We start from the raw sequence: 19,305 nt of genomic DNA, 5'->3' as shown, positions 1-19,305 counted from the left end.
TGTCAGAGGCCATGCGGATTTTCACAGGTGAGGCACGCAGCTCTTGTTCACTGCTGGTGAAAATGCAGAGCTCGTGGTGGTGATTATGTTGAAAAGCGGAGTTCTGTAGTTGAGAATTTGCTCTATCAAGAAGGGTCATTGTGCTCTTCGTATCTGTTGCTGTTTCCATGGAAATAGGTTGGAGGCATTACTTTGGGAGTTGACCTGTATATGTACGGTCTAGGAAACTGGAGGCTGGAGAGCAGCCCTGTGTGAAGGGACCTGGGGCTCCGTTTGATGGCAGGTTGCAGGTGAGCTGGCAGTGTGCCCTGGGGGCACCGGGCCCAGCGCTGCCATGGCGTGCAGGGAGGGGCTGTGCCCGCTGTGCTGGGCCTCAGCTCCTGCAGTAGTGCAGTCTGGGCGCTGCGGTGTAAGAAGGACATAAAACTGTCAGAGAGTGTCCAAAGGAGGGCTGGGTTGTTGGGTAAGGATCTGGAGGACAGAGTGTGTGAGGAATGCTGTAGATGTGAGGAAACAGACCATCCTGTCCACAGGATACGTTTCCTTAACTGACAGGCAGCTTTCAAGTTTAGAAAGTGCATTATGCAGCATTGAACCATTGTTTAAATGCTGTGGACGTTGAGAAATAACACTTGTTAGAGGTCTGTAGCTTACGGACAGGCTTTGTAAGGTTGACCACAGAATAATGACCTGGGTTGACTTCATTTTTATTTTTAGAGCTAACTGTAGCCTAGATATGCTGCTAACACTTGAGTGTCCTTCTAACAGCCATACTTTAAAGCCTGGAGTGTGCAGTACTTCTGGCTACAGCAGTTGTTGCGGACTTTGATCACTGATTAACCATTGCTGGTGAAGTACTCCAGTTACCACAGCTTACTCTACACTTGCCTAACGTGCTTACAAAATTCAGCTATAGGACATGTTTCTGAAACAGGCCCTGCTTTTTCTGGAAAGGCTGCCTGTGGTTTGCATGTAAAACCATGTGGACTGTTGACTTAGTGTCACTCATACCACTTCAGTGTGTTCACCTTTGTTTGTTGTGTGTATGTAGATGTTGGAAGGTTATCTTCTGAAAATGAATTGGTGTCTGTGTACCTGCCTACAAAATAACGTAGATCTGTGGCCTGTAAGTGCTCAAAGGTGAATGAAATAAGAAGGTGAAAGTCTCTCTTCTGTATAGTTAAGGCATATCCTGGCTACTCCTGATTTTCTTTTACGTGAACCACAGACATGAAGGAAAGGCAGTGTGCTGAGCCTGAGCTTAGTTCCCATGCACATAAAGGAGTCAGTGTAACTTGTTCTTCACAGACACACCATCCTGCACCCTACAGTGCTTGCTTTGTATCTGAAGATACTGAAACTGATTAACTGTAAGGAATCTGAGTCAGTGCCTCTCCGACAGGAAGGGATATGGATAAAAAGATAGATAACTGCAGTCTGATACCTTCAAATTGAGTGCTAGGTTGTAGTAGGTGAGTGTTCTGAGCCTGCTTAAGTTTCCAACTTAAAATAGTAGAGTGAGTTGAGGACTGAGCGGACAACCTTTGGAGGGCAGACAAAGCTTACTCATTGATGTGAGGGTGAAGAAATTTGGCTATGTAAAATGAGCAGGCATGACTCCGGGGCAGGAATGGGATGTGACAGTTGTCAGTACACTTCATCCATGCTATCAGTCGCTGAGAACATGTTCCATGTCCTGATAATCAAAGGTCAAACACTAATGCTTTTAACACTTTTTAAATATTTGAGAAGAATTAAGACTATCTTAGCTGTGTGGCTGAAATGTATCTGTCTTTGCTTCCTCTGGTCAACTGGTAACTTAAATATTTGTGTGAAATCCTGGAATGCTGTCCTAATTCATGGATAGTCCTAAGAAGAGGTCTCGCTTTGCCTGGTAAGGTAACTAGCTGTCATTCAGGCTAGCTAAAGTGCTCATGGTGCAAACAAGTTCTCATGGTGCCTGATAGTCAAACTGAAACAAGATTGTCTGCTATATGCCACAAGCTCTTAGGTGATGTGAACAAGGTTGCAAACGTATTCCCTGACCTCTTCTCCTGTTGTTTTTTTTGTACTTTTTTTTTCAACAGAGAAGTTCAGTCATGGCGGCAGATGCCCTCATGGTCATGAGAGGTTTGACAAAGCTCAGTAAAGCAGTCCTGGAAACCCAAGCAGGACAGCTGCGGCAGGTGATCCTCGGGGGCGATGCAGTTACCATTGCAAGGAGTCTCCAGGCAACTGCTGAAGAGCAGTTTAGTTCTGCCTGGGGAAAAATGCAGGTAAGAGAAGTTCTTACGTGCACAGTCTAGTATGATGTTTGGCATTTCATCCAGGTACTCTCTGTGTTGTTTAGAGCTGAGGAAATCCTATCATAAGCCTAACTCTCTTGAGTTACTAAAATAACTATTACAGATGTTTTGGACAATTCCTGGCATATTCCAACATCAGCAGTATGCCATAGGTGCTTGGACAGGAGAGTAAGAGAATGGTTACTAGTGTTCTGGTTTCCATTACTCAGTGTTTAAGGCCTGCTGAGGATGAAATGTGGTTTGCTTACCTAATGTTGTCAAAGATCAAGTAAAACTGGTTGGTAGTTTTGTTATTTAAAGTCTTCTTCAGACTTCAGTAATTGATCGCCTCTTCTTTGACTAAGAGAATGAGCTCTCAGAACTTGTTAGAATTTATTGGCACTGTTGCTTCCTTTCTTTACAGAATTGGTACAGGTAATGTGTTTCAGAGTAGGTCAGGTATTCAGGTGTTCCTCACTCACAGCTGAGGTTGGATTTTCAGAAGTGAGGATCATAAGGGAAGCCAGACTTTTTTTTTAAGCAGTAGCTTCTCTTACCAGGGGCAAGGATGATGGATTTATAAGAACTTCACACTTGTGTTGCCATCTCTTGAAAAAGTGGGGCTTATCTGCATCAAGAGAATCATCCTTTAGAGCAATGATGTGGCTCAGATAATGATTTTAAAGCAAAAGCTAATGGGTGAGGTTTTAATGATATTTTGTCTGTTACCTTATTTCTACCTAAGTTTGCAATAGCTTTGTCCTGAGAAATACCCTAAGTTTATTTGTTTATGGGGACAATATTTTGTTTTGCCTTTGTCTTCCTATTGCATTCAAGGAAGGAGAGAATCTTCTCCTGTTTCTGTGCATGTTTCTCTACACAAGAGGTCATGTCAGAACACCTGTAAGACTGCATTCTGAGTAGAAGTTGCTTGAGAAGCTGCTGCCAAAAGAACTTTGTAGGAAATCTGCAGTCTGGAGCTTGAAATTGCCAGTCAGTGCTTTGCCACAGTCCCTGCAAATACATTTCTCCTCTGCCCTTGCTTGTTGAAGTTCAGAATATAGCATGAGACCTACTGAATAATCACAAAGATGTTCTGAAATGTATTCAGTGTTTAGGCAAGAGTCTCAAATACGCTGACTGCTTAATTGACCACAGCAGGATTACAGTCCTGTTGACTTGCATCTCCAGGTACTGGTGCTTGAGAATCTATCTATGAATTTGCCTGATCAGCAGTGCTGAAAGACTGCCAGTAGTTCTTAATGTCCTTAGCATCTCTTCCTGTTTATTTTTTTCCATATTTTGCTGTGAATGTGTCAGAGTCTCAACAAGTTACTGCTTTGACTTTGAGCCAAACTGCACGCCCTTTTCTGAGGACTGTAGTTAAGTAGGGAGCAGGTTTTAAGTTCTTTACTTGAAATGTTTCTATTACTGTTTATAGGAACTGGGCAAACAACAGGAGAACTTAAGTGATTTTGGTGAGGATTTTGGGAAAGACTATGACTTCTTGTCACAAGAGCCATCAGATGCTTCGAGGGACTTCTCTACTGCCCCCAGCAAGCCTCATGAACACAGCAGTGAAGGCCCTGCTTACTCTTACACTACAAATGGACCTCTTAAAAGTGTTGGTGAGACTGGAGATTCTGGCCTGGGTCAGAAGCCTTTCCCTCCCAAAATGGATGCAAGGTTATTTGGAGGCTTTAGGGACCCTGGAAATCCTTTTGCTGCTGCCTTTGGACAAAATAGGGCTTTTCACCAAGATCATTCCTCTGTTGGTGGATTAACAGCTGAAGATATCGATAAAGCCAGACAGGCCAAGACTGAGCAGAAACCCTACAAACAGATGGTATGTGTATGTTTGTGTGTATTGTTTACGATTACAGGTTCTCATTACTATTCTGGATTATCCATAAGTCACCTTCTCCTGTGTTTCTATATTTTCTCTTTCTGAAATTCCCTTTTGGAGAGGAAAAGATAGAAGTGTCAATGCTTTTTAACCCAGGTTTCTGTGACAGGATCTCTTTTCACATCTACCCCCTATATATCCAATATTCTGATGTGGGAGGATGTTTAAAATGCCTATATAGGATTAGACTTCAACTTTGTGTTGACAGTTTTCCTTTCATTCACTGGACTGTGTGGACTCAATGTGTTGATGCAGGTTACAATAATGAAGGGCCTGTATTTCATCACAGTTCTTGAAGTGAAATGTTGAGAAGGTGTGGACTGTTTGTAGGCTACAATGGTTTGAAAGCTGCCCTGAAGGGTCTGTCTTCTTGAAGGGCTAATGGTCTTGCTATGGCCATGAAGAATGGATTGGATCTATACTTCATTCAGTGAAGGCAGTGGCTTCCTGCACTGTGTCTTGTTGTCCTCCTAGAAGTGGATGGAATGTTGTCTTCAATTAGTAGATTGGAGAGTAGCATAGAGCTCTGAAGCAACAGTTGTGATTTATGTCCTTGTGCAAGCCAGCACTGAAACCCACAGCAGAATTCACAGTGGAGATACTTGCCTTCTGCTCTAACCTGCCTCCTTCAAACCCAGTATCAGATGCTGCTGTGGGTTCACTTATTCAGGGTTTTGCTTCAGTGAAACTGTATGCTTCTGCTTTGGCTGTTTTGTGGGGAAATCATCTACAATCCTGTTGATCTGATGACTTGCCGACGGTTTCAACTGCATGTGTAGAAGAGAGTTTAGCATTGGTTGATATTGCACTGCTTCTCCAAGTTCAGAATTTAGGGCTGTTGAGGTAAAATTGAACATGGGCTTTCTAAATGTGGTTATCAGCTTTTCTGTCTTTCCCACTCTTGTCCATTTCTTGGTTTAATGTATTTTTAAGTTCGGTAGCTATATTTTTGCAGTGTGCTCATTTGAAAATCTCCCACTGTATATTTGCCTTGGCATTCAAGAAGAGCTTTCTGTAGCACAGATATGCTCTTCAAGTGTTTTTTTGAAGTTGCACTCTGTATTAGGTAGCTGACTTGTTTGTTTTCCTTGCCCTGTCTTTCTGTGGCAGCTCAGTGAACGGGCCCGAGAGCGAAAGGTTCCTGTCACGAGGATCGGGAGGCTTGCCAACTTTGGAGGTAAGTTTGCACACCTGCATCTGCAAAGTCACTACGATTGTGCAGACTGATGGCTGGCTGTGACAGTGTTCCTGCTGAAGCAGAAGGTGGTTCCATTTTTGTGTTAAACTTGCTGATAGGAAAGTGCTCTCTCACAAATGGATGGTTTGGCTCCAGAGCTTGATTTGGGCTTTTTCATTACCATTATGTCTAGATCCACTGTGGTTGTAGCTCTTTTAAAGTTCATTACAGTCCAAAACTTTGCTTAGAGTGTGGAGTCAGGGCAATAGGAAAAGTACTGTGTGAGTGAGTTGCCATTTCTTTTCTGTCTGTAATATTTGTTGACAAGATTTCCACCTTCACTGTATTGTTGTCTGACTCCTGATACTTTCTCCTCTAAGTAACTGTTTTGTATGTGGGATCTCATTGAAGATGACTGAATTTCAAGTACAAAAGAGATTGTGCTCAGTGGTCGTGGTATTTTCACTCTGACCTGCCTCTTATTTTAAAGGATTAGCTGTTGGTCTTGGCATTGGGGCATTGGCAGAAGTTGCAAAGAAGAGCCTTAGACCTGAGGAACGTAGTGGTAAGCTTTCTGCATTCTCATCCTTTTTCTTTCTTTTTTTTTTTCTCCTGCAGCCACTAACTGCTTGCATAGCTGTTTGAAAGATTGCGTTCTTTTGAAAGTTGGGAGATTGGTTTGTCCTTTTGTTTTTAACATAATCCTTCTATGCTTTCTCTTTTCCTATTGAAGTAAGCCACAACTTCCTATTGAAGTAAGACAAAGGATGGAGATATATGTGGGAGAATACTTTTGCTAGCATTGTTCACAGAGTTTATTTTCTCGTAATCACACATGAGCATGAATGTCATACTTATGTCCCCTCTTTGATTGTCCTGGTACAACATTTTTTTGAACTGTTCATTGAAACCATGTAGTGTAAAAGAGCCCTTATGTCTGAAAACTTCATGCTGTTATTGGTTGCAAACACTTAAAAATATGAGGAGGTTCTGCATAGTGGGAATTGGGAGGCTGGCTGTTCTGTTCTTAAGAGAGACAAAACACTTCATGTAACTGCTAAATGGTATTTCTCTACTTGTAGTATCTTTTTTTATCTTTCTCTGAACAGTTTTTGTATCCATGCAGCTTATTTGAAGTTGCAGGTAAAAACGTTGTTGAGTTATACTTGGCTGCTTTATGGTGGCTGTTTTGTAAGCTTATGCTTTGGTAGACTGCAGTGGTATAGAATGGTACCATGTGGTTGAATGGTTTACAGCATTCTTTCCTAGAAAATGTAAGATTATTTTAGACTTATAGTTCAAGGCACTTGTTCTTTATCAGTTAAACATTTTGGTGGCATGTTGCAAAGTGTATAGTTGTTAGAATTATTGCAGGCTGCATGGTCTTCAGCTGCTCTGTATGGTTTGGCTTGTATGTTTATGTTTAGATAATTTCCAGTGACAAGAAGGAACTGACAAAAAGGATAACCTTTTTGCAGTTAGAAGTTCAAAGGAAAAAAAGAGTCAAATGTTTTCTTGTTCAGAAGCATTGCTTTGTGATAACTTAGGAGTACCCAGCAGTTTTCATTTACTCTGTGGCTGTTAGTATTGTACTACCAGGCCAGTTTGTGTCTTCCCTGTCCTGTTTTCTGGAAGTTAATTAGAAGTCATTTCTCTCACCACTGCTACACTATATTAACAGTAATTTCTTGGAACACCAAACAAGCAGGACACACATATGATGAAAGGCATGCCTGAGAATTTCACACTTGCAGTGGCATCCAGGAGTGACTGGAAGGAGTCTTCTCTTGGTTTCCTTTCCTCCTGCTCAATCAGTAGAACTGAAAATGTCACTCCTGTGAAACGAGGCTACAAACATCCTACAAATGCAGAATTGCAAACCCCAAGCTCCTGAGCAGCAGGTCCTTCTAGAATGGTGGTACTTCTGTTGTCTTGCCCCTGCTGCTACCAAACAGAGAGACTGTGAATGTCTGCTTACCTGTGCGTTCTCTAGTAACAGTGCTAGCATAAATAATTTCCATCATCAATTTCTGTGTGGAATTGCAGGGGCCTTTCTAAGGGCTTGGAGGCATATTGCTGCCCTCTTTAAGTGCTTTAATAACTGGTTTAGTTCATCTTACTCTAAAAAAAAAAAAATATATATATATATATATATATTTTAAATAGCTATGCTTTATTTCCAGTGAGAATTTTCTTGTTAGGCTGATTTTAAAAGATCCTCTTAAGTCACTGGTGTCAGCAGTGGCAGTCAGTGTATTTAGTGTATAAGTGCATAGTGTTAGAGGGGCTGGGTAGGGGAGAACAGAACAAATTTCCATGAATAAGAATGAAACACTGCCCAGTTAAATATTGCTATTACTAACAGAAAGGCGTTGTGGATTCAAGGTCAAATTAGTAACCTATTAATGGCTTATATACTAGGCTGCTCTGATAGGCAGCGTGCTGGGCCTGCCAAAGCCCCAAAGGGCTGACTATCAGCCCAAGTTTGAACATGTGTGTATTTCCTTAAGGAAAGAAGAAATACAATCTCCTTGAATTGTTAGTCTTAAGTGGGTTATGTTCTGGACTGTTTCCTTGCTCCAAGGTTTGTATGGCAGATGGTTCTAAAAACAAATATGTGCCAAGTCATAGAATTATAGATTGGCTTAGGGTGGAAGGGACCTTAGAGATCATTTGTTTCAATCCCCGTGTCGTGGTTGGCTACTCAGGGCCCCATGCAACCTGGCTTTGAACGCTTCTAGAGATGGGGCATCCAGAGCTTCTCTGGGCAGCCTGTGCCAGTGGAAAAAAGTATTCTGATCTTGAAGTGGAAAGCAAATAGTTTGACACAGAACATATTTTGACGAACTCTGTTGCACTTTATACTTGTGGAACTTGTGTACTTCTACTTGTGGAAGACTGCCTGTTTTCTGTGTTGTTTCTTCACTGAAATTTACATAAAACTGCTTTTGACTCTTACTTTCAGGTTAGCTGCTTGTTCATGCCCACTTTTTGCAATGTATATAAACAAGCAACAGCTAATCGCCTACTTTTGGACAGATTGTTGATTGGGTGGTGCCCCTCTGGTATTGATTTCAATGAAATGCTTGCCAGGAAAAGAGAATGAGTGCCTCTGCGGGCTGCTTCTCTGATTAAAACTCTTTGTTAGGGTTCATTGGTTTCTGGAAGTGACTTTAATCATTAACCAACTCTTTCATCCTGCTGTACTCTCAGAACAGGGTATGTGTGTGTGCAGGCATTATGAAGGAAGGAAGGGTTTTAACTTAGGAGTTGCCTTAGCTCCTATGTATTTGGAGCTTGTGAGAGGGACTGTTTGTCTCATCATTGCTAAGGACCCAGAATTTTTCTCATGGGACAGTTGAGAGCCAGAACTCAGTACATGCCTTCAAGCATTCCAGTACTTTTTTTTCCCTGTCCCCTCGCCAGTCTGAGCTCTCTCTGTATACATTCCTGAGAGCTAGATGGAGATGGAGAGGATCTCTTGTTGCTGTAATCACACCAGTAATTTCCATCTGTCTGAGATCATCAGGCCCATTGCAGCTGCTGTGCCCTTTCAGGCTCTGCTTATTGTACATGTTGGCTTCAGCTGTTTTATCCTTTGTACCCTTTCCTCCGAAGTGTTGAAAACAGAGCAGCTTGAAGATCAACATATCAGCTCCGATCTCTGCAGCCTGGCTGTACGGCCTGACCTCCCTCCTGCTTGGCTCTCTGTCAGCAGGCGCTGAGCAGCAGCTCCAAGAGATGTGGTTGGTGGATGCCTGTCCACCCCTTCTGTCCCTGCTCTGGGAGCTGGAGGAGCTGTCCTACTGGAGAAGGAGTTCTGGATTGCTTCACCCAAAGGGATCAAAAAATCCAGTCACTCTCTTTCCCTTCTCCTTCCTTTCCTCTTTAAAATAAATAAATAAATAAAATTAAGTCAATCTTTACCCTTCTTTGGGGACAGGAATATTTTGGACCATGTTCTGCAAAAGCTGTTGCTTGCATTGAAACAAGTAACCGTATCATTGCTGGGATGTTCTTCTATCTAAACTAGGTACTTTTCTCAGTAGCAAGTTGCCTATAAGAACGTGGTGAGAAATGGTACATGTGTTTGAGGATGTAGGAGGGAAAGATATCTGGAATTTATTTCCTCTGACAGCTGTCAAAGAAAAATGTGGTATCCCAGATGAGAGCTCCTACTGGGCCTCTCCTGTGAGAACATCCTCCTTAGATTTCACTGGCTTTATAACCTCATCACAAAATCTACTGCTTTTTCAAGATGCTGTATGCAACCGTGATGTTTTGGGGTTATGGTGTTGGACAGTTTGTTTTACCTGTGCATTAGGAGACAGTAGATTTCAGCTTGATCACAAAGAATGCAATTATGACTCAGAAACATGAAAATACGTCTGCTTTCTACTGATGCCTAGTGCATGCTTTAGAAGTACAGCTGCACAGCAGTGTGTTCATGTATGTGTTTCAGGCAAGAATACTGCATGTGGGAAAGGAGGTTGGGTGCTCGTATGAGCTCTGCTCCCACCCTGTGAGCACGTTCTCAGACAGTCCCAGTGTGCTGTCAAGGTTTTTGACAGTTCCCCTTGCTGTGTCTCACCCTTGCTGCTCTTCTGAAGCTATGGCTGTACAGCAGCCTATGCCATAAGACTTGGGAGACCTTTGTGTAGTGTGTTAGACTGAGCTATCTGGTACAGCTAATTTAAACACCAACATCCTGGACATTTTTCATAGCCTCCGTGGATGCCTGTGCTGCTGTGTCTCATTGCTGTTGGCCCTCAATCCAGTAATGCCCAAACCAGAGAGTATGATGTGAATATATTCATGGCCCTGCGTTGCAGTGAAGACTGGGTTTTAGTCCTAGTTTGTTTTTCTCCAAGAAAAGCAAGTCTCTTCTTGAGTGTGGGCTCAAGAGGAGTGAGCTTACTGAGTTGAGGGTGATTTTCATCCATAAGCTTTCTCTCCTTGCCCTCAGGAAAGAAAGCAGTGATGGATTCCAGCCCGTTCCTGTCAGAGGCCAATGCGGAAAGAATTGTGAGAACCTTGTGCAAGGTCCGGGGGGCAGCACTGAAGCTGGGACAGATGTTAAGCATCCAAGGTAAGTGGGGACATAGGTCCTCAGCTACCCTCATCAGCTGTGCTGCCTGTCATTTCTTGTGATATGTTGTGAGCCGTCTGAAATTGTCAGTGCAAAGTGAATGCGGACACTAGGCATGCAGCTTTCTAATGTGAGAACAGCAATGGTGATATGTTTGATTCAGTTCAGCCTAATCCCAGTCTGAAATAACTTATGTATAGATACTGCTGCTTTCCCAGTGCCCCTATTGTAGCTCAGTCAGGCACACAACTGAAATCAATTGAAAATTAGATGACTCTCCGGAATTTTACTGCCTGTGCTAAAAAGCAGTGGAGAAGCAGAGCTATATCACACTGCTCACAAGCCTCCTGCTAGAAAGGAGGAGAAGACAAGAACGTGATCCTGTTCTTTGTTCACCACAAGTGTTTGAAGTTATATCCACAGTCCTCTCCTATTACAGCAACCTGTTTGTGATTTACATGCTCAGAAACACTGCTAGAAAAAACAGCATAGCTGATAATCTTATAAAGTACAAAACAGTTTTCTCTCCAGAAGAGATTTCATACTGACTTGCTGCATCAGGCTCTGAAGTCTGTGATCACAGGTGAAGGCATGAGAGTCAGCTGTGTCTTTGTACTTAACTTACTAGTTAGATTACTCCTGGAAGACAGCAGCTGTGTTGATTTCAAACGTTATGTGAACCTGTCTGTTTCACCTTCCTGCCCAGCAAAAAATAGCTTTTAAACTTGTCTGGAAATAGCTTTTAAGATGTCACTGAAACAGAGTCAGTTGTCTGGGAGTTTGAAGTGCTCAGATTGTTTGGTTTGTGCTTCTACCTGAATTTTTGTAGGTGTTTACTAAGACTGGATCTTGTGTTGTATTATACAACTTGGGCTAGCCAATAGAGCAGTAGTGGTTCAGTGTGCCAGAGTACCCTTGTTGTGGTATTACATAATTATTCATTTGCTCATTACGTGTTCTTAGTGTGTGCTGGGCTGATGGCAGCACTAACAAAGCTAGGTGGCAGGCAGCAGCTGGTATGTCAAAGGCTGTATGCTCTTTTCTCACCCTCCAGAAGTTGTCAGGTGTTGCTTCCAGTAGTTCGTAGTGCAGATTTGGGAGTTATCTGTTCCTTGCTTTGTGTGGCCAGTGCCTCACATGTGGGATGAGTGAGCCATGTCTGGACGTAGGCTCTGAAGTTAACTTGTGTGCTGCAGATGGAGATTAACTTAAAATTCTTAGGACACTAATATGAGTTGCACCTGATATGTGCCCAGAGCCTGGTTGTAAAGGTATAAGCCTGGGATGTGAGTAAATAGGGGACAGCTGTGAAAGACCAGCTCTGAGGAACAGAAATACTCTGGATTTTTGTCACTTGCCTGCTATCTCCTAATGTTACTGAGTTTTGGCAAGAGTTTGGGACACATGCAAATTGACTTCACTCCGGTGTCAAGAATGTATAGGACTTTACTAACCACAGTGGCACCGTGCAGCCCTCATCTGACTACTGTGACAAGTGTGTGGTGTGCTACTTTGCTTGGGGAGATCACAGGCCCTCGGAACCCTGCAGTGGTGCAGTCGTGGTGAAAGATATTTTCAGCAGTGCAGCAGCCCATGTTCTTGGGCTGGCAATTTGGACAAGTTGTTTTAGCACAGTTCCTGCCACTTCCTGGGCTTCTCAGTGACCTAGTGAGTTTGAAATGGCTTCTTCTGTTAACAGAGTTATGTGCTAATTGAATGTAGGTATGCAGTGTTGCCTTGTCCAGGTGCAGCTGAGCACCTGCAGGCTAAACCAGCCAGAAGTTTCAAAGCAGTGACCTTAAAAACCTTGGTGTCTGCTTCTGGAAATCAGCAGTTCTGTTAGGAACTCACATTCCTGAAGGTCGTGCACAGGGATGCCAAAACCACTCAGTTAAAGTGCATGTGCTCTAGGAAATATTGGAGATTTGACAGTTTTAAGGGGACTTTTGTTGTTGCTTTTTTATGTTGCTCTCTGCATTATGTGTCTTTACTTCCTTCTCTTTTCCTCCCCAGTTCCTTTTCACTCCACTTCCGAGTGGGCAGTGCTCTTAAAGTGACTGTTTGTCTTGTTTCCTGATATAGGCTTACAGCTGTACGTGTATTTGTAAATGCACATAATTGATGCACATGAATATCAGAAACATACATGCAGGTTCTCAAAAATAAGGCTGGTAGCCAGGGCTTGTTTCCAGAGCTGGGAGAGCAGCAGGGAAATCTCATTCCTCTACAAGTCTTAATGGAACCAAATGTTTGCCAGGGCAGGTGGCTTTCTCTGTTGTAGAAGCCTTTTGCTTGTGGGAGAGGGCCAATCTTTCAAGACCCCTCTTCTCCCATGCTTTCTTATGAAGGTAAAAATATGTGTTTGCTAAATTCCCACTGACAAAACAAGTCACTTCTAGTTGTCTTCTCTGTCAGTGTAGCTGCTTTTCATTTGAGTTGTTTACAAAAGCAGATGGTGAACAGTGGTTACTCTGAGTCCAGCACTTGCGTAAGTGGTGTTTTAATATTGCACAGCTTTCTAGAGAAACTGCTGCCCCTTGGAATGAATTGGATTAAACCACACCATGATCATGGGGTCACTGGGATAACTCTCCAGAAGGTTTCTTCTGTAATCTATGTCCACGACACGGCATCCTGTCTGAATGCTGTATGGCTGGCAGATTTCAGGCTTGGGCAGAGCACTTTGCTCTTTGGGGTTGTGGAACCTGCCACTGTAGCAAAAGCCTCTGTGCTGTGCAGAGCTGCCCATTGCTCTTGGTGGAGCTGCTACTGGACGTGTGGGATCTGTGACTTCTCCCAACCTGGACAGTGACCATCATGACAACAGATGTTTGACTCCAAAGTATAAGAGGTTTCTCAACGTGTTTTCTGGTGTATTCATACTTTGTCTTTCCATTGTTAACTGAGAGAGGGTGCAGAAGCTTCTAGCTGCAGCAGGAGATAAGCCTAGGAGAATTTCGGGTAATATGCAGTTTTTGGTGGGAGTGAGAAGGAACAAGTAGTTTTTTCCTCTCTTGCTGCGTGTGTGCAGGACTTCTATTTGGCTTATTTCCAGAGGTGTGATGCTTCAGGAGGTCTGCCTAAGGGTTCACTTGTGGGCATGCTATTTCTGAACTAGAATTACTTTCATAACCATCACTGAGGTGTGCTTGGGGACAGGAGAACTGACTTGTTGAAGTGCAGGTGTCTGTTACTTTGTGTGCTGAAGAACAATTGGAGAATGCAGTGCCTGCACTGACTGCTGTTTGCTCTTCCCCCTGGCAGATGATGCCTTCATCAATCCGCACCTCCAGAGGATTTTTGAGCGCGTACGTCAGAGTGCCGACTTCATGCCAATAAAGCAGATGATGGTGAGGAATATTCCTGTTCCTTCCTGCTTACTGGGTAGGAGGAGCAATCACAGAATAAATGTCATCTGTTACATACCCTGGTGGGGGAAGCTGACAAGTATTTTTGTAAGAATACTCCTTCAGTAAAGGTTGTGGGTTTTTTTTTCAATTGTTGGTGACATCTGATTCCTAATCTCAACTATGTGCTGCTACTTCTCTCCCATACATAGAAATTCAGCTCTAGGCAAAGGAAAAATGTGGGTTATTTCCTGAAGCTTTGCTAATGAAACATGAAATTACATACAAATATGATCATGTGGGTTTTGTTTAATACAGCCTCATTTTCTTTCTCATGGGTGTTAAACCAGTGTTTAGAATTGCCTAAATCCTGTTTTAAAAACAAACTCTCAAATCTTAGTCTGATGGAAATTTTGGCAATTTTGTCTCTTTGGTTATATCTAACCCAGCTTCAAGAAGAGTTAGAATGAAGCAAGCTGTTTGCTTTCCTTTTGTAGATGTTCTCTTTCTCTCTCCCTCTCTTGGATAATTAAGATACGAAGGGTAATGCAAAAGCAGTTGCCAGTACTACTTTCCTTCTGAAAGACACTGAGCAGAGCCAGCACCTAAGCATGGCAGTCTGGCAGTGTAACAAAAAAGCTGTTAATGCAAGTTGTGCTGTTTAATTTTCAATATTGCCTCTAAAGAGAGTCACTCTTGCATGCCTGGCTTGCTTCTGATCAGCTTGTCATGATGGAAGAGAAGGAATATCTAACTCCTTGCTCGTTCTCTGGAAGATAACAAGTGACCCCCAAGAAAAAGGCCACTTTTATTCCTGAGACTGTTTGGTGTTTGTGCTCAAGATACCTGCTCTTTTGGCCACAGTAACACAGCCTCACATAGATATGCTCAGAATCTGTCTAGTGAGGGGGAACCACTGCTGGCTGGACCACTCCATGCAATTGCATGCTCAGTGGGAGGAAGGGAGGGCAATCTAGAAAGCAGAGTGTAGGTACTCAGTGCAGGTAACCTTAGAGGAACATGACTTCAAACAAAGAAAATCTTAAATCTTTGCCTTCTGTCTCCTAATGCTTTCCTTTCATTTGTAGAAAACGCTGAACAATGACCTTGGCCCCAACTGGAGAGACAAACTGGAATCCTTTGAAGAACGCCCTTTTGCTGCTGCTTCAATTGGTCAGGTTCACCTGGCACGCTTAAAAAATGGAAAAGAAGTTGCTATGAAAATTCAGGTGAGCTTTACAGACCATCCTCTTCTCTTGCTTGTACTCCACAGATAGGCAGTGGAGTTGCATAAATATGTTTACTGCTAAATAGATAAACATTTTCATACAAATGAAACTTGGATCCAGCAATGTCATACCCTAACTCTAGCAGAGTTATCTTGGGCCACTCTCTGAGCCTAGATGACCTCTCACATATCCCACACATTAGTGTGGGGCTAATGGTGGTGAGGGACTGATTGTACCTAATGCTGTGTGTAAGGGTTCTACCTGCTCCATGGGTCAGCCCTGTCTCTGGGATGCACACAGGCCTTGAGAAGCAGCATGTACTTTTTTTCTCAAACTAGTTCTGCACAAAGTGATCACTGAAGTTACGCCAAGGCAATAGCAATGGAAAGTGGCACCAATGTGCATTCTGCTCCACAACAACATAGGCTGTCTCACATCTTTACAAACTAGGTGAAAAAGAACAGGAGTAGGAACCTTTGCCAGAAATGGGCTGAAGTCTCATTGTTTGCTGTGCTGCTATGTGTGAAACACTCTGGTGCTATCAGTGATATGTGCTTTCAGCTGTGTTAGGGAAATGGCTGACTGCTGCCACTGGGATTTGTGTGTCTAAGGTATTTATGTGTTGCTGGGTTTCATGACTCAGGATTTCTTTCACGTGTTAAAGATTCCATGTCAGTGGAACTGAGATGTTGTTCTGTTTGCCAGGGGTAAATGTCACCTGGGCTCTCTGTGGCCCATTTTAGATACTGGGCTCTAAATAAGCTGTTAAAGGAGTATGCCCTCGTATATTTGTAGGGTGTAGATGGCTGTATAGAGACTCAGTTCATGTTGAGCTGGGAGTCAATTTTATCTTACCCTGTACAACTAGATTCCCTGAGTTTACTTAGGTCTCAACACTGTAATTTCCAATTCTGTTCTGCAGTACCCTGGAGTTGCCCAGAGCATTAACAGCGATGTTAATAACCTGATGACTGTCCTGAGCATGAGCAATATTCTGCCTGAAGGTAAAAAGACCAAGTTTTGTCCCTGTGATACATGTTGAGATCTGCCAACACCTTTCAAACTGCATCTTGCCTGCTTCTCTCTATACGCTAGGGAGAGGAAACAGTGGAAAGAATTTAGAACCCCTTAGTCTCTCATGGACATGATTTCTTACAGAAAGCAGAATGTAGTGGCTGTGGATGCAGGGCCAACTTGAGGAGCTATACTTCACTTCCCTTTCCTAATGCAGAGCTGCCACTGCATCACTCAATGGGATGGGAAGTTCAACTGTTTGGTTTTTTTGTCATGTTCATGCACACATATACATGCATGCACACGGCAAAGTAAAATGCTTTTGTCTATGTGCTCTTTATAGTCAAGGACCCATTGGTACTCTTGGCAAAGTCTTAAGTGTCTAGGTATACTCACTTTTGATGGCTTTCTAGGCTTGAAGCATGGCAGTGTTGACATGTAGTCATGCTTAGTCCTTAGTATTTTCTGGCACAGCTGGCAGAACTCATTCTTCCCTGTGTTTTCTGTAGCCTGTCATTCTCTGCTCATCCCAGAGTTGTGGAGAGGTGTAAATGCTGGACTGGGCAAATCTTGAAGTCCCAGCACTTGAGTACACTCATTTTTCAGGAGCGAATGCAGGATTTACTGCTTTTCTTCCCCAACACCATGTGCAGCAGCTGTACGTCTCAGCAGGACTGTACAAATGTTGCCCTTAAACCAGGCTGCATGCTGACAAAGTGACAGTTCCACTATGGTGGCTGGGCAGGGCCCTGCAGAAGTTGCAGTTCAAGCTGCGTCTGACCCAAAGCACAGTTGGGTTTTCCAGCTCCAAGACTGGGAAGATCCAGATTTGGCAGTTCAGGCCCTGGCCACATGCTGTTGCAGCTCACATGTAGTCATGTGACTTTTTATGCAGTGCTCCTAGTTGCAGGCAGACACTGTCTGGAGGGTTTTTTGTTTTGTTTTTGTGATTGTTTTTCTTGCATTTGCCAAAGCTGGTTTTTGGGTGCTTCTGCTCCTCGGTGTCTCACTGTGGAGCCATGTCAGCACCACACCAGAGCTGCCCTGAGCACAACAGCAGGAACAAGCAGCTTGGGTTAAGGGCTGGGAGAGTGGAAAAGGTGGGTCTGGCTGTACAAGCACAGTGTGAATTTACACTGCTGTGCATTAGCTGCTTTGCCACAGCCTGGGATTACATGCAGAACTTGTATCAAGTATACAAGCCCAGTGCCCTCAGTGTCCTAATGCTGCTGCTTCAGCAGATACAAGCAGAAAATGCATGTTGGTCTCTGGGGCTTCTTCCACTCTTCAGCCCAGAGCTGGCTGGGTAGCAGGCTGTTCCTCAGCTGCAGCTCTGGCGAGCTTAATCTGAGGAGCTCTTTTTATTTCTTTCCCCCTAAGCTTTCTTTATTTTCTGCTGTTTGGCTTTTAAGGTTTGTTCCCTGAGCACTTGATTGAAGTCCTGAGCAGAGAGCTGGCCCTGGAGTGTGACTACCAGAGAGAAGCTGCCTGCGCAAAGAAATTCCAGTACGTTCACATCAGTGCCTTCAACCTTTCTGTGCGTGTGCATGTGAAATGCAGAGAGGTGCCTTAGCTTCAGGGACAGATGGGAGGTGAACTGCATGCCCTGGGGGCACAAGGGAATAGTCTGTGCTCGTGACCCCTTTTATGTTACCATCTCTTCTCAGCTAGGTATGTTTTCATTTAGCTGAAACTGTTTAGCTGAACTGTTGCTGAATGTTGGAGCTAAGGGATGCAGCAGGCAGCTGGTGTCCTTTCTTTCAGCTTGAAGGTACTGTAGTAACTCTTGAGGCCAGGCTGCAGTGCTGTTCTAGCTGTGGTAAGCTGCTCTTTCATCTAGGAGCATTTTCAGTTCAGCCCTCTCACAGCAATTATTGCCACCAGCCCTGGTTGCTTCCTTTTCTCACTACATTGCTGGCGTACAGATTGTTTTACGCTAAGCCTGAACCTGGGAGTGCTGCTGCAGGCAGGCTTTGCCCCCTGCAGAACTGTTCCTGTGGCATGGCTTGCTCTCTTTCTCTCTTACAGTTTCTTCTGTGAATGTAGTCTTGCTCTGAAATGGGGTAGATTGAGCAAAGGAGCCCAGTGCCCTCAGTGTCCTAATGCTGCTGCTTCAGCAGATGATGTGACCTCAGGAGTCATCAGCAGCTGTAACTGGGTGGCATGGCTCCTGGTGACTTGATCCTTATTGTAACTGTGGAGCAAAAAGTCCCCTGGCAGCTGCAGCCAGGGTGTGAGGAGTGTGCAGCAGTGCTGCCTTAGGTTGCATGAAGGGGGGCTGTGTATTGTGCAAAGTGTTGCAGAGGGACTTGTGTGCTCGTGGCACTCCTAACCTTTCCCTCTCTTTTCTCCATGTCCTAGGGAGCTGCTGAAAGACCACCCCTTCTTTTACGTTCCAAGAGTAGTGGATGAGCTGTGCAGCAAACATGTCCTGACCACAGAGCTGGTGTCTGGCTTCCCCTTGGATCAAGCTGTAGGGCTGAGCCAGGAGATCCGAAATGAGGTACTGTTGGGCGGTCTCTTTTCACCTAGCTCAGAGAAGCATGGCTGGGGCCTCCCTGCTGAGTGGGAGTCTGAGTTGTGGGAGGGCAAACTCTGAGAAGTGTAATGCAGGGCTGGAGTCAGCGATTGCCTGGAGTCTCTCTAAAGCTTTCTGTGTAGTGAATTTGGGAGCAGTGCTGAGTTTTCCCTAGGCTGGTTTAGTCCTTACAGGCACTAGCAGCTGTGCACAGGGAGCAGTTTGAAGAGGGTGAGTGGCAAGGGTAAGTGAAGGAAAGGTAGCCTGAATAACTTCTAGCTGTTCTGTTTCTCTCAGATGACCCTAAGCCTGGGAGGAATTGTCAGCCGGGGGAAGAAAGGTTTTGTTTTTCAGTTGTTTTCTTGGGTGAGAGTGCAGAAGTATCTCCACCTCCCCCCACACCCAAATAGCTGGCTATCACCTCTGGGGCTGAGGTCTGCTGGAATACTACCTCGCAGTAAAAAGGAGCAGGGATGTGGTCATGGCCAGGCATTGGTGCTGAATATAGCAAGGGACTGGAGAGCTGTTGTAGGAGAAGCAGCTGTTCTAGTAGCAGAAATAACTATCCTGGTATTTGGATATGGGTTTGTTGGTTTTTTTTGCTTTGGTGTGAGTTACCAGCTGTTAGCAGGTCACTGGGGAAAAGTGCAGATCTCGGCACCATACTGGGCTTGATGTTATGCCAGAGCTGGTTGCCTGTGATCCCTGAGCTGCTTGTCCTCTTGAATGGGCTGCTAGAT

At 44.0% G+C, this 19,305-nt stretch overlaps 1 protein-coding gene across 3 annotated transcripts in view; it reads left to right on the top strand.

Moving 5' to 3' along the window:
• The window catches only part of COQ8A (coenzyme Q8A), a 31,593-nt gene that overhangs the window by 8,522 nt on the left and 3,766 nt on the right, over window positions 1-19,305 (top strand). For all 3 annotated transcript variants that reach the window (XM_031598309.2, XM_031598302.2, XM_031598293.2), the window contains exons 2-11: window positions 2,088-2,276; window positions 3,727-4,131; window positions 5,302-5,368; window positions 5,859-5,933; window positions 10,335-10,457; window positions 13,722-13,807; window positions 14,893-15,033; window positions 15,956-16,037; window positions 17,460-17,553; window positions 18,409-18,550. In XM_031598309.2, coding sequence (XP_031454169.1) covers window positions 2,100-2,276; window positions 3,727-4,131; window positions 5,302-5,368; window positions 5,859-5,933; window positions 10,335-10,457; window positions 13,722-13,807; window positions 14,893-15,033; window positions 15,956-16,037; window positions 17,460-17,553; window positions 18,409-18,550 — 1,392 coding nt within the window. In that variant the 5' untranslated portion in view covers window positions 2,088-2,099. The remainder of the gene's footprint in view (window positions 1-2,087; window positions 2,277-3,726; window positions 4,132-5,301; window positions 5,369-5,858; window positions 5,934-10,334; window positions 10,458-13,721; window positions 13,808-14,892; window positions 15,034-15,955; window positions 16,038-17,459; window positions 17,554-18,408; window positions 18,551-19,305) is intronic.

Source organism: Phasianus colchicus, chromosome 2 (assembly GCF_987193195.1).
Source record: "Phasianus colchicus chromosome 2, bPhaCol1.hap1.1, whole genome shotgun sequence".
NCBI classification, from domain to species: domain Eukaryota; kingdom Metazoa; phylum Chordata; class Aves; order Galliformes; family Phasianidae; genus Phasianus; species Phasianus colchicus.
The sequence above is the reverse complement of the archived record's forward strand: the minus strand, read 5'-3'. Positions and strand labels throughout refer to the sequence as shown.